The sequence below is a fragment of the Neolamprologus brichardi genome, chromosome 5, assembly GCF_056152115.1.
Source record: "Neolamprologus brichardi isolate AB-2024 chromosome 5, ASM5615211v1, whole genome shotgun sequence".
NCBI lineage: Eukaryota > Metazoa > Chordata > Actinopteri > Cichliformes > Cichlidae > Neolamprologus > Neolamprologus brichardi.
In genome coordinates this window covers 4,065,337-4,079,986 of record NC_142108.1, presented here as the reverse complement: position 1 = coordinate 4,079,986, position 14,650 = coordinate 4,065,337, and the positions used below count along the sequence as shown (strand labels likewise).

Sequence of the window (14,650 nt, the reverse complement as noted above, 5' to 3'; positions counted from 1 at the left end):
GTGTGTTGTCCAAGGACACAACGACCAGGACAGAGAGCCCGGCGATCGAACCGGCGACCTTCCGGTTACAGATACGCTTCCCAACCCCATGGTATGGGGCGACCGTGGCTCAGGGGTATGGCCTAAATACTCAGAATACCTGTTATGGACTGAGGGAAAAAGACACTTGAGTATTCAGGTGCTATTCTTTAGAGCCTAAAAAGAGGAAAACTGGACTTCCTTAGATCTTTGAAGATTTTTTGCCACTCCTCCAGGAAGCTTCTTCAGTTCTAGAACAATTTGATTTTTATTTATAAAGCACCAAATCACAACAACAGTCACCTCAAGGGTATTTATATTGTAAGGTAGAGCCTACAATAATACATACAGAGAAAAACCCAACAATCATATGAGCCCCTATGAGCAAGCACTTTGGCGACTGTGGGAAGGAAAAACTCCCTTTTAACAGGAAGAAACCTCCGACAGAACCAGGCTCAGGGAGGCTCCGGTTGGGAACCGGTTGTTTTTCAAGCTCTCGAGACAACCATGACTCGGATGACTGAGAACCCACACAGAACATCCAGGTGCTGTAGCTTCCACCTCTAATATTCAAACTTTGGCCTCAATGCCTTCAAGTATATCATTGCTGGGCGCCCACTTAATTGCAGGCCAGCAGATAAGCGAAGTTTCCAGTGTCAATACCAAAGTGGTGTTCAGCTACACACTCTCCTAGTCATTCTGTAGTTTGACCTTTGCATAAACAGCCACAGGGGAATCAAATCTGGAGACTGCGTGGGCCGTTACAGTTCACCGAACAAAACAGAGAGCACCGTCCGATAAAGAACAGACTCACAACACCTTTTGAAAAAGCACATAATCTAGTCAGGAGGTATTTAAAGCTCTGGAGCTCACACGCAGGCATGTTTTCCTGTCATTTTTTAAACACCTGTAAATTATTTATAGTTTACGCCACACCTCACATGATGAGGAGATAATCTTTTCATTTCTAATCCAAGAGTGTGTATTTTAAAACTTTATAGCGTCCCACGGTGGTGTGATGTTTGCATGGCCGTAACACAAAGTAGTAATTTTTAAGCACTTTTAAGCACCAGGCTTAAGAAAAAGAACAGACCGCCTAACATTAACAGCCTCATAAGCCAGATGGTGTGGTATTATGCCACTGTGTGCACGGCCTGTTGTTACATGATTGGATAAAGCATGTGCCTAACAAATGGAACTGCTGTTGTGGCCTGCTTGCCATCATAAATCACTGTAAATAGAATTATTAATTGAGTTTACATGTGTTTGATGTAATCTGTTGCCCTGCTTGCCGTGGAGGATACTCAGTGGCACCATGACGAGCGTCGTCTCTCCCGCCACGCTACCTTCTATCACGGTCCCTGCGCCGGCTTTATCTGGTGTTATACAGAAATATTTGAATATCTGCCTCTTAACCGCTTTAAAGTTTAAAGTTCTAATTGGCTTAAAGTGACAAGAGCTGTCACAGGCCGTATAATTTGTCACAAAAGAACAACGGCGGCTTTGGGCGGGCAATTATCCTTAACTACTACTATGTTTAACGACCACACAACGTGGCGCATTTAGGAACACACAATGTCTTCCTCTGACTGGGTAAATTCTTCATTTTCAACAAGAGACATGATTACTCACTCAGATACATCAAAACATTTTCCAGGCTCAATTAGCTATCCAGGCTAATGTTTTCGAAAGGCCCGGATAAAGCGGCGAATCGACGGCTGGCAGGGAAAATCTTTTGCAGCGTTTGGTTTTTCAAGCTGTCACCGATTAAGCCGTTTCACTGCAAATACAATGCCGAGCCTCTCCGAGCAATTACGACTGTGAAAAGGCCGCTTTCATATTTGATGGGATGCCTTTTCAGCCTCGCAGGAAGCCGCTATCAGAGGGCGATATTGAGGTTTTTGCCGCGTCGCCTCACCCTGCCCATCCGTTCAGCTCCTGTTCCACTCGAAGGTGGGACTTAGCCGGGACATATTTATGTTGATTTTAGTTTGTTCCACTTCAGCTGCAAATGAATCTCTGCTGTAGTCCTGTGAGACCGCAGCCGCCCCTCCTCAGGCTCTTCTCTATTGTGTGTAGTAACAAGGCTCTTGAGAGTGTGCACTTACTTATGAGTGAACTGGAGGAGTGCCATGAAAGACCATTGTGCTACACATTTGGTCTATTAAAAGAATAAAAGTCTGCAGACGCTCTTTGTGAGTGCAGCAATGCCCCAGCCAACAACTATTCGGCTGTGTGTGTGTGCATGTGTGTGTGTGGGTAGGCGGCTAAGGAGCACAACCCGACACTCATGTAAACAGCTCCTACTTGTTTCATATGGAAGCTCTGTACCTACAGGTGTCTTTGTCCAGGGGACCACATAAGTTGGATTTCCACGCCACTGAAGGCAAACGAGTGTATTCTATAAGCCACATTATGCTACAAAAGACATAATACAGCAAGAAAATTCCACAACGCCACTATCAGTGCTTTCTTAGAAAGGTTATTATGCCTCAAAGGCTCCAAATTGGCATAACAAGGAAAGTTAAGACAGTACCCCCAAACAGCTTTGTGCAACTTCTGTCTCTTGTACAAAAGGGGCTTTAGCAAAGCCCCTTTTTTCACATCAAAGCTGCTTTCTTTTTTTTCAGCGGAAAACAATGCTCTGCTTTTCCAGCTGAATGGGAAATCGTTCAGAGAAACCTTTTTTCAAATCAAAGCAAAAGAAATTTTAAAACTCCTTCTCAAAGAGATAATCAGCTACAAAACCCCTCAAAGCCCAAATCAGATCCGGGTAGTCCATTATCCAATGCCATATTAAATCTTCTTTTCACGCTTGTTTATCTGTGCTGGACCTTTTTACAGCTGAAATAGTTATACATCATCAATAACAAATGGCAATGTATGAGCTCGTTTCTCTGTCTTTTTTAGGTTTTGTTGCCTTGGTTGAAGTGAGTTATGGCTTGAAGCCATTTTTCTGAAATTACTGATTTTTCTCCCACCTGTGTTTCTTTAATAAGGTGCATCTGTGTGGAGAGATTGGAGAGTCTGTTGCCATTTTAAGTGAATTATACCCTTCGTTGGTCCCGCCCAGTCACCCACTCCTAACACCAATGATAATCAAGTGGAAGGGTCTAGAATGTACGAGTGTGAAGGCGAGCTTGCAGGCATCATTTTAATTGTTGTACCATAATGATTAAGCAGGATTTTTATGCGGTCTGACTGGGGTCTGGCAAGATGGATGGCCTGAAATGCTATCTATTCTCGGGGAGTCAAGTCCTTGGCACCATAGTGGTTCACTGCTGCTTAGATTAACACTAAGCTGGAGGGCATGATTTCTGGGTCCTCTCCACCTTTCATTTCTCTCTTGTTGAAAAACAATCAAATATACAAGTCACGTTCTTCTTCTTCTTCTTGTGCTCTGGCGTACTTCCATTGCCCCAGTCTACACTGAACAGTGTTTAATTTGTTAAATTTACATGTTCATTTTTCTCTCTCTCTTTTTTAGATGGAGACTGAACGGCACGGAAGTAAATCCCAAAACTGGATCTCACTACAGCCTTTCTGGGGGCAACCTCAGAATCAGCCATCTGAACAAAGACCAAGATGCTGGAACGTATCAGTGCCTCGCCTCCAACTCTTTCGGGACCATCGTTAGCCGAGAGGCCAGTCTAACCTTCGCATGTGAGTTTATTTTTTTCTATTTTCTTTAGGCGCGCATTTGAGCCTTCTTGGCCTCCATTGGAGAAAAAAAAAAGTACAAATAGAGGGAGAAAGAGAAAAACATGTCAGTCACAAACAAGGATAACATAGTGGGCTGCTCTTCATGACATGTTTAACATGGAGAAAGGTATCTCTGAGGTGCTATTTGCTATTTGTGTGTTGACTGGCGTTTACTCTATAAATGGCTGCACAGTAGACAAACAGAAAGCGCTAAACTCACTGCAGTGGAGGAAAAAGATCAAGGTTTTCCTCTGAGGTGCCTTGGAGTACAGGCACTGTGATGAAGTGGAAGGTTCGGGTCTTGGTTGTACGTTCTGCAGACTCAACTAAACTTCTTAGCCAAGTTTGAGCATTAACATTGGTTTTATGCTAATGGCTTATTAGCTAAGTGACCATTCAATCTCTTTTAACCCTCTATAGCCCAACAGCATTAGCATAAATGTGCTTATTTATTTGTAATATTGTCAGAGTTAGTAATGCGGATCAGACATTAGACAACAGACCATCTCATACAAACCTAGATAACAGTAGTTAGTTGTTAGCTAAAATGATGGCAGCTAATGCTACACTTGAGTGTCCTAGAAGTCACATTTACCCTCTGGTAAACAGTTCGTTAAACTTCATATGAGATTATTTACAAATTTCCTTAATCTGAAAAGGTTAGGTTTCTTCCACATCAAAGTAAAGTAAATTTCCAGTAAACTTCTAGCTAACATGAGCTAAGGAAAACAGTGGCAAAAACAGCTTAGCGACAGAAAAGTTCAGGATATCCTCACTCACTCACCTCAGTATCACTGTCATTGGTTAGATGTGAACTTCATCGAGTGATACTCAACTGTATCACAGGCCTGTCACAAAGTTTTATAGCCTCTTCGGAAACGCAGAGCAGCTGAAAGTAGCCATTAAGGAGCACCAAGGGTTAGCTGATGAAACTTTACTTTCCGTTACTTCAGAGAACAAAAACAGCACACCCACTCATGAAGAAATGCAAAGTCAGCACCATCACTTTTGCAGATTAATGTTTTTTTAATGGCCCTATCATACTGATTTCCGACCAGGAGGACGACAGATTGTTTGATGGATCTTGATGAGTCTAACTGACAAGCCTCTGGACCTCATATTTCTAGCAGGACTGAGTCAATAAGGCCTACTTTATGTGCCAGTTATTTGACAGGAGTAAATCCTGACATTAAAGGCAAAAGAGTGATCACTAGCTCAGATTAGATTTTGAGGTTTGGTGTTTGGGGACAAGGCCACCAATGTGCCTCAGGCCATTTGTTTAGTTCCTTGGACCAGCAGGAAGTCAATCCGTGATCTGATTCTGCTGGTGAATTTCCACTATGATAGGATGACAGTTCCATCAATTGTCGGACTCTGACCTTACCAACTTGCAGTTGTTGTCACAGAGTCGGCGTGTGCGTGTATGACCGAATGTCATCTATCTTCTTTATTACTCTTGGTATAGCTTAATTAACTCCACTGCATGATTGAATGGTAAAGGTTCAAGCGAATAATTTAAAGGGCAACTGGTATTACTTTAGAGTGTCATGCAATTCTTTATAGAAATTCAAGGGAAGTAAAAGATATGAGTGAGGTCCTCCTGCAGGAAGGTAGTCGGAGATATCCTGCTCAAGCAACATCGACTCCTAGTCAGATGCACACAGTGCAGGTATAAGTTGTGTTTCAGCACCTAACAGCAATATTTTTTCCTCCAGTAAAGGTCATGACCTTTTGATGGTAATTAGTTTTACGCATAATTTGACTGTGATTTTGACACAAGACAGGGTCTGAACTGACTCGCTCCTCTAATAAGCCCAGTGCTAATCGCACCCGTCAGAGCAAAATGAGCGTAATCATTTGGAGCCATATAAATGCACATCTGCTACAATCAAAAAGGTCAAAAGTCAAGAGATTTAAAGCCTGCCCCATCTTTAGTGTAATCGTGCACTGTCATGAAGACATGTCCTTACTATAATTGATTTCCTGTGGAAAAAGATGGAGCATAACTAGAGTGTATACCGTAGAAAGAGGATGAACCTGTCAAGGAAACTTCAGCGCTGGGGACATGAAGGTAAAGGGAAGGAGTCCTATTGTTACTTACAGAAACAATAATTAAAACAATGTACTATAACACAAGTTTGTCCAATTTTTAAACCACATCTAAAAGCAATAAAATCCAGGAACACTAGGCAGGCACACAAAGACTGAAAGAAACCATGCATGTATCAAGGTACAGGTAAAGTCAATTGTGACAATAACAAGGTTGAACAAAGAAAGGATGTAAAAAAGAAAGAGAAAGCCACAAGAGGAACTAACCTTCAAAATAAAGCAGGAATCAAATGAAATGAAAGGCTACACTGAAAGAAAGAACTAGATTTGACACAGAGCAGTGAGAGACAGACCGGGGCAACGCAAGGCACAAAGAAAATGAAACAACTTTCAAAAACAGCATGAGAAAAAAGTTAGGATTGGAACAGAAACTACGGATAATTGCGAACAGCTAGTCATCCTGTTCATAACTGGAGGAACTTTCATTACATGCATAACTGTAGAAGTAACTCAACAAAATATGTCATCTGAGGATTGGATGATATGCTGCATTTTTCATGTTAACAAACCTCACAAAAAGACCAAACAACTGATCCCACAAAAGGAAATGCTATCTTAAATGCTAGAGACCTTTTGTTTTTGCCACAGAACATTCATTGTTTTGCACAGACTATTAAAAATACATCACTGAGTCACACAATTGCACATGGTGACACTTCTCTCATTACCACACATATACACGCTGTACAGTCGATACCACAGACACAGTAAATACTCATTAGCGCACAGAATGCACATCAATTCAAACCTGGAAATATTCCACAACAACCACCCGGGACGTTTGTTTGAGTGAAGTTTAACTCTGCACTGACCAGCCTGTTAGAGAAATCACAGATGTACCAAAATTATCACGCATGTGGAATTTGTGCATTTTCTGTAGAAATCAGTGCAATTAAAGGTAAGAACCACAGAGATGGTGGACAAACACTTTGCTGGTGTTTTGTGTTTTCATGGGAGTTACAGAGAAGTGAAATCTAAAATAGTAGCAAATGTTTACTTAAAGTACATGATAATGTGAAACAAAAATGTATTTCATTGTAACCTAATTTTAGTGAACTACTGCAGAAATGGGAAATCGAAATAAAAAAAGAATTCAGGTAACGTGTGAGTGTCTGTAGCACGTAGTTTTTTCTGTGACCGAACCCAACCACATGACTGGCACAACTTTTACTTTGAAGGGAAACCATTCTCCACTCTCCATTTGCAGGTTGCATTGCACCAGCAACCCTGAGGAACTGCTGTCAACCAGTTGGGGAATACACTTGTCACCCTAGCAACAGGTGACTGTGTTACTCCCAGTGTGGGAGACAAATCTCAGGCAATGTGAGCTTGACGTCATGTGAGAAACATCAATAGTTTACTCATGTGGCTCCATGCTGTAGTGGCTAACACATTTGACTTTTGCACAGAAGGCCTCCTGTTTGGGATGAGAAGGAGGCGCTAACTCATTCTTAGGGGTAGTGGACCCCTAGTGTGGGTCCCCAAGCCCAGGTTAATGGGAGGGTTGTATGGGGAAAGACCATTCAGCATAGTTTGTCATATTCTAAATACTACACAAACGTTTTAGCAAAATCAAAATCTGCTTCTCAAAAAACAAATTAAGAGAACATTTAATTTATTTTTGGTGTGGGTTTGAATCCAGGCTTCAAAGGGAGTTTGGTTTCCACTGATTGCTGTCCCATCATTTTGATCTAAAAAAGTAAAAATGACAGTGCACGCCAGGAAAGATTTTCAACTTGAATATTTCACCCATCAAGATCTGATGTGTGATGTAAGTATTCCCTTAATGTTTCTGAGCACTGCTTCTACCCCCAGGTCTACTTGAAGCGTGTGCTTTTTTTTTTATTCTGTTTTTTTGTGGAGCATTTATACATCATGGCCTCTCTCAAGGATAGATGTTCAGCACTGTGCTTAAAACGCATTTTACATTTCAGCGTTCATGACCAACAGCAGGAAGTGAAACGCAGGATGGAACAGGGTGTCAGGGTTTTGTTCGGTGCTACCGGTAACCATAGCGCTTTCACCGGCAGCCATGTCTTTTGCCTGCCCAGTGCTTTTCAACCGCACATCACAAAAGAAGCTCATTTTTGTGTGCTTTTCTGCTTTGCGCTTATGAAAGGAGTATTTTGCTCCCTCCATTTGGACGATTGTGTTTACCTCAGCATCTTGTTTTATCAGTCGATGGTAGTTCTCCTTCTGCTGTCTTGTCTTGTAAATGTCAGTCGACCAAACAAATGTAAACCGAAGTCACACTCGCAGTTGCAAACACGTCAAACACTTTTTGCGTTATTCATCGATTACTCATCAACTGCTGCATATCTTTGTGGACTACAGTGATTTTTTTTTTTAATTACATGCAAACAGTCATGGAATGGGAACTTTTCCATTTCCATTTTACTTTTCAGACTAGACCAGTTAATTAGGACATTTGTTGAAGACTGACAAAAGCGCGGGTCTGCCGGTACAGATATTTGGTGATGGGAGCCTCAATAAGCTGCTAGTTTCTCACAAAATCAAATAAATCAGTGCCATAGTTAATTGTTTTGACTCAGCGTGAAGGTCAAAAGATATTTAATTTTGAGCCGGGTCTTAGACTTGATAATGAAATCCTGATAGTGAATCGTTGTGAGCACAGGAAAGCGTTGTTGTTCGGTGAACATGCTCTGCCTTCTAATTCAGTCATTTATCTCCGGGTGTGAGGGATTTTTGCCTTTTCTTTAATTAAATAGGTATTAGTGGTGTCTTAATCTTGTTCCAGGTGAGTAATCTTTCTAAAAATCCATTATTGGTCTTGTTGAATTTAGATTGCATTGACACTTAAGACCTGTTTATAGGTCTGAACTTAAATCATACATTTCCATTTAAATTGTAATTCAAAATTTGCTAAAGTGTTATCTCCTTCCGGAGGTTGAGCATAGCATATATTGTGTAGAACAAGAGTAAACTGTACAGTGAGACTTGCTCAGTTGAATGGTATTAATCAGTTAACATTTGTTAGTCTGCACGCTCCGTGACGCCTTCAAGGTTGTTCTTTGGAATTGGCGGAGCTCCAGATACTTCAGGATTCGTGTCCGTGTCACAAACTTTTGATGGATGACGGTAACCCTCGCAAGGGTTGTGGCTGTCTACCTCCCGAGGCAAGGATAACTGATGGCTAGTGGGCGCTCCCACTCAATACTTGCTGCCCTTGATTAGTATGTCTATTGATTCTGTATTGCTGATTATGTAAAAGATGTACACACATAATTCACACTGATGAACAGGCCGCATATTCAATAACAGAATGATAGTGTGGGCTTCTTATATGGGTGGCCCTCCGAGGGCTGTGCGTTGAATGCAGTGACGAGCTCATTCACTGCTGAAGTTTCCGCGACCAGAGATGTCAAGAAGGTTGAGCTTTCAAGAAGAAAATAAAGTGTTGTATACTGAACTTGAAACCTTGAAACGCTATATATCCCATTTTGAGTAGGAGTGAATATACACTTACTTATAAAGTATCTCATCAGAGTCAGAAAAGCTCATATTTTGCCAAGGACATAGGAGGGGTGGGAAATTCCTGATGTCACCGGAGTAGGCTTTAAATCCTTAAGGGGAAATATGAATACCTAATTTAAATGCAAATAAATCCTTTAGACTCCTCTCAGCTGAGTGATAATGTGGTGTGAGTATATTGACTTAGTTAATGAGGTGTAAATAGCTAATGGGTATGATCTAGCTTTTATTTTTTTTTATCCGCAGTACACTATCAACATATCACACTTGGGAACCTGCTATAAAGTGGAATAACTCACTCAGCATTTAATGTTTACCTCTTTAGTTGTCCAGCCTTTGAAATGGGGAAAACTTTTTTGATGATACGTGCAGGGAATCGGCGGGGGGAGGGGGCTCAGCAAAGTCAGTGCTGCCCCCAACCCTTTTAGAGAACATTACATTTTTGCGTTTTTACATTCCTAAATAATTGTTAAAGTGAGAGTACACCGGTACATACATCACAGGTTTCAAAATGTACATATGATATAAAAAATGTACATGTTTAATATCATAATTGTGTACTATCCCATATCCTGTCATGGTCCTGGGTCTTTGACCCGATGTTTTGAGTTTATTGTTATTATTTTCCAGTTTCTGCTGTTTTGTATTTGGTAAATGGTAAATGGCCTGTATTTATATAGCGCCTTTACTAATCCCTAAGGACCCCAAAGCGCTTTACACATCCAGTCATCCACCCATTCACACACACATTCACACACTGGTGATGGCAAGCCACATTGTAGCCACAGCCACCCTGGCTGACAGAGGCGAGGCTGCCGGACACTGGTGCCACTGGGCCCTCTGACCACCACCAGTAGGCAACAGGTGAAGTGTCTTGCCCAAGGACACAACGACCGAGACTGTCCAAGCCGGGGCTCGAACGGCAACCTTCCGATTACAAGGCGAACTCCCAACTCTTGAGCCACGATCGCCCATCGAACGAACCCATTTGTTCTTAGGGTTTTGAGTTGGGTGTTTTCTATCACCTGTGTCTTTCCTCTGTGTCCTGTTCGTGTCCCCGAGTTGGTATTGTGAAACAGTCTGTGAGTTTCCTGTTTTACTTTGTAGGTTTGTGTCTCGTTATGCCCATTAGTTCCAGCTGTTTCCCCTCCTGTCTGCCAATTCCTGATTACCTGGTGTGTGTATTTACACTGCGTGTCTGCCTGTGCTCCTCGTCACGTCGTCTGTGTTTCTCTGTGAATCTTCTGTGTACTCTGCATTATTCCGTGTTTCACCGTGTCTCTCTGCTCCCCGCCCCGTGTCCTCCTTTTGTGTTCGTTTTCCCAGTTTAGGTTTATGTTCAGTTCTGCCCTCACCTCTGTTATTGTTCACCGTATATAAATCTCACTTGCACCTCCGCCACTGTCTGCTATTTTGATCCTCCTCCTCACCTCCACACGACTGCTGCCCCAGTCGTGATATATCCCAACAATGTAATGCTGTGTAAGAGGTCTTAATCGCAATAGGATGTATTAAACTAATGTTTAAATTGAAAAAATGTAAGAAAAAAAAAGCTGGAACATTTGCCTCTGTGTAGCAGCTTTGCTTCTTTTTGCAACAGTCTGTAAATATTTGGGAGCTGCAGAGAACATTTGTTGGACTTTTTGGAGAGGAATGTTGTCCCATTGTTGTCTGATACAGTCCTCAATCTGCTCTGTTCTTTTTTTTCATTTAATGATGCTCCAAATGTTTTCAGTTGGAGAATCATCTCTATTGCAGGCCATTTAAGCACCTTGGCTCTTTTACTATGGTGCTTGTATAATAGATGAATTATGCAGTTTAGCATTGTTTTTGCTGAAATATTCAAGGCCCTCCCTCAAAAATATGTCATGTAGACGGGAGCATCTGCTGCTCTAAAACCTTTCAGCATTGATGGTGCCTTTCCAGATATGCAACCTCCACCAGGGATGCAGACTTTTGAACTGAGTGATGATACAAAGCCAGATGCCCCCCTCTCGTCTTTAGTCCAGAGGTTTCATGTTTTAAAAAGAATTTCAGTTCATTTCAGTTCAACAGACCCCAGAACAGTTTTCCACTTTGCCCACAGAAATTTAAAAAACAACAACAACAGTATTGTCATGATGAAGTGTCTGAAAAATAACTGTCAGGTAATATAGTGACAGTCCCAGTACACATCCAAATATGTGTATTAGTAATAAACAGCACTACTTAGGGGAAAAAACGTGTAGTTACCCTGTGGCTTGAGAAAAACTCCTTGAAAGAACATGATATGGATACATTGATGATACTGATGTACTTGAAGGCATTGTCATTGTGGTTTTGTTGGGATCCAGCATTCATGACGGCCTCTGAAAGTGTGTGAGTTTGACTTGAGCTGGTATTTCATTGCCCTAATGTACTAATGTACAGGGAGTCACTGCCTAATAAAAGCTAATATTAACACTAACCAATCAGCAGTAAGTTTAAACTTAAATGCAATAAATGTACAACGAGATGCACAGCGTTGGTTTGTGTTTGGTATCAATTGTTAATGAACTGATGCAGCTAATGTCTAATGTGGGCCATTTAAGTGCAAGGCTAGCAGGGAATGGAATAATGTGTGAACTTTCCCAAGTCAAATAAGCAGGGTGAATGTGGAAAAATGGCTTCCAGCTACTTCGCTTAAAAAGTAGGATTCAGTGTTTTTTGAACAGAGGACTGGGTAATCTTGCTGTTTGCAACCTGACTTTATTTTATCTGCATATGTTAGAATGTTGCAAATTTCATGGAAGTGCAGCATCAAAATATATGCACTTTAATCTCAGTTCTAAAAATACTACTGTCGGCCTCCGTGCAACTCTATACTTATCCGAAGGTCTACCCAGAGACTGTATATAAATGAAGGCAGATGTAACTGGCTGTTTTTACTATCACTGCCTTGGTGTTTTGGGGGATAGGGACTCTAACCACTCTATGATCTCAGAAACCAAGGCTAGCGTTGTGTCAGTCACATGGTAAAGGAAAATAAAACCCCAATTTATCCTCCTTCTTGGCTCGAATCTTCTGTAAAACTTGAAACAAGTGTCTGAGCTCATAGAGTCACCCAAATAGTGGTGTTTTTAACAAAAAAGAGCTCAATGTCATGTTGCTATCGACTTTGGTACAACTGAACAACTTTTTGCAGTTGTAGAAGTCGCCCCCTGCTGGCATTAGCAAGAAGCAAGTTTAAGACATTGACTTGTCTTTTCATAATGTTCTTTTCGCAATATACGGGTAAGTAAAGAGCACTCCACTAACTGCAAACCACAGTGCTTTTAGACTCCATGTGGACCAGCTGAGGACCAGAGTTGAGGCAGGAGAATTAAAGATACTTTTAAAGATCTTTTCTTTTTTCATTCCTCGCATTCATCTCGTCTTGTCTAGTGACAGACAGGCTGATAAAAATCACTGAATACACACCTGTGTGCTGGCTTCCACCTTTGCGCAGGCACAGACAGTACAAACATAGATGTGATGTCCTCATACACACACAAACACAATATATCCACCTTCCACTTGAAGACAAAGAGCATCCTCAAGGGGGTAGCAGGTTGTGATGGATCTAATGTTCACGGTTGGACGGGCTTGTTGAAGTATGATAAGTTGTGCTGGCATTTGGAAAGCTCATATGTCTGGTATGTGATCATCAGCTTAATCTGGATCATTGTTTGTAATGCCAGCCCAGGTTTGCAATAATTGATGCTAATGGATCTAGATGGGACATCAGGTTTACTTATTCTGAGGCTATTAATCATTGTTAGCCACTTCCCGTTTTGAACATTACTCTGAAGCTTTTGTGCGGAAAACATTAGCTCAGTTCTATAATATTTTAATGAAATTTCGAAAGGACTTGCGCTCGCCACTGTTCCTTTCAGTGACAAATTTAATGGATATGTTATTTGAGATATCCCTTGCAGGCAAAGTCTGTGCTTTCATGCTTCCTTTTGAACATGTGCACAGCTGCGTGCGCTTTAAAAAAAACAAAAAACAGGCTTTTGGTCAAGCCCTCCCACCACAATGCACCCCAAGCCTCCCCCCCCCCCCCCCCCCCCCTCACACACACACACACACACCCCGCATCTGAAGGCATCGGCCGTACCATATTGTAAATTGTGCTTTTTACGACTTTCCCAAAGTACCTTTCACAACAATGCTTCTTTTGGTCTTTTTTGGCTGCTGAGAGTGGATGACTGAAGGTGGAGGTTGGTTTTTGGGGAGGGGGTGGGGGGGGTGGATTTTGCCACTATTGCTGCATGCTTTCAGCATGGGCGAGGCCATGCCTGTCGCTGTGAACAGGCACAATCAGTACCTTTAGTGAAGTAGACATCACCACTTCATAAATCCCAACAGCTTTCATCTCAGCCAAAAATAATGCCAAAGACTTTTTTGGGGGGAACAAATTCAGTACCTTAGATGTCTCTGTCTTTTGTTGACTTTGTTCTATAGGATCGTATTTTGGGAAGGCTCGGATGCTTTTATCTAACCTTCTATCATGTTTTTAGATGAAAGTAAATGGGGGGTTAATCCAAAAAAAAAGAAGAAAAAAGATTCAGCTCTCACCATTTTTGAGCAACCGTGAAATTTTGTATTGTGCCCAATAACGCAAGCAGTGTTTAGGAGAAAACCGGGCGTCTATTTGCAGCTTTTTATTGTACCACCATGAATAAAAAAGACGACTGTAGAAGCAAAATAATTAATTTCACTGAAAAGGGCAAAGGGGAGAAAAAAAGCAGTGCAGATATTGCAGCTTTCATCAGTGATCTCTGATGAGCCACACCAGTCTGAGATAAAGCCCATTGGGAAGAGGGAAGTCGATTAGCCTTGCTACAACATTAATCACCTTTGAGTGACAGTTAAGAGATAACTAGGCAGTCAGTGTTCCTTAAAAAAAAACTGAAAAAAGCAATAAAAATAAATCACCTAATTTAAGCTTTGAGTCCTGATTGAATTCTACACACATCATAAACCTCCAAGAAAGCGTCTTATATGGACATCTGCAGACATATTTGCCTTGTGTGCCTTTTTAAGCACTTTTGGTCACCAACCAGCCAAAACCGGGTGCCGGCTTTTCACAGTGTAGAAAATTTAGGAATTTAGGAGGACAGTGATTTGCTGTGTAAAAATGATGGTAGACAGCGACTTTGTCATCCCATTTGTGGATGGCCGCACTGATGTTCAGTTATCCATTTGTGTAGCAGACGTGTTTTTACAGTAAAGAGCAGGACAAACAAGTGCATTAATCAAATAGGTGGATTTCTGTGCAAGTTCTTTAGCATTAAACTAATGTACAGCCACGAGCATAATGAAATAT

The 14,650-nt window shown here is 41.5% G+C and overlaps 1 protein-coding gene across 2 annotated transcripts in view; it reads left to right on the top strand.

Moving 5' to 3' along the window:
• Positions 1 to 14,650, top strand: part of cntn4 (contactin 4) — a 191,719-nt gene that overhangs the window by 63,791 nt on the left and 113,278 nt on the right. For both annotated transcript variants that reach the window (XM_087840514.1, XM_087840512.1), the window contains exon 4: positions 3,506 to 3,681. In XM_087840514.1, coding sequence (XP_087696640.1) covers positions 3,506 to 3,681 — 176 coding nt within the window. The remainder of the gene's footprint in view (positions 1 to 3,505; positions 3,682 to 14,650) is intronic.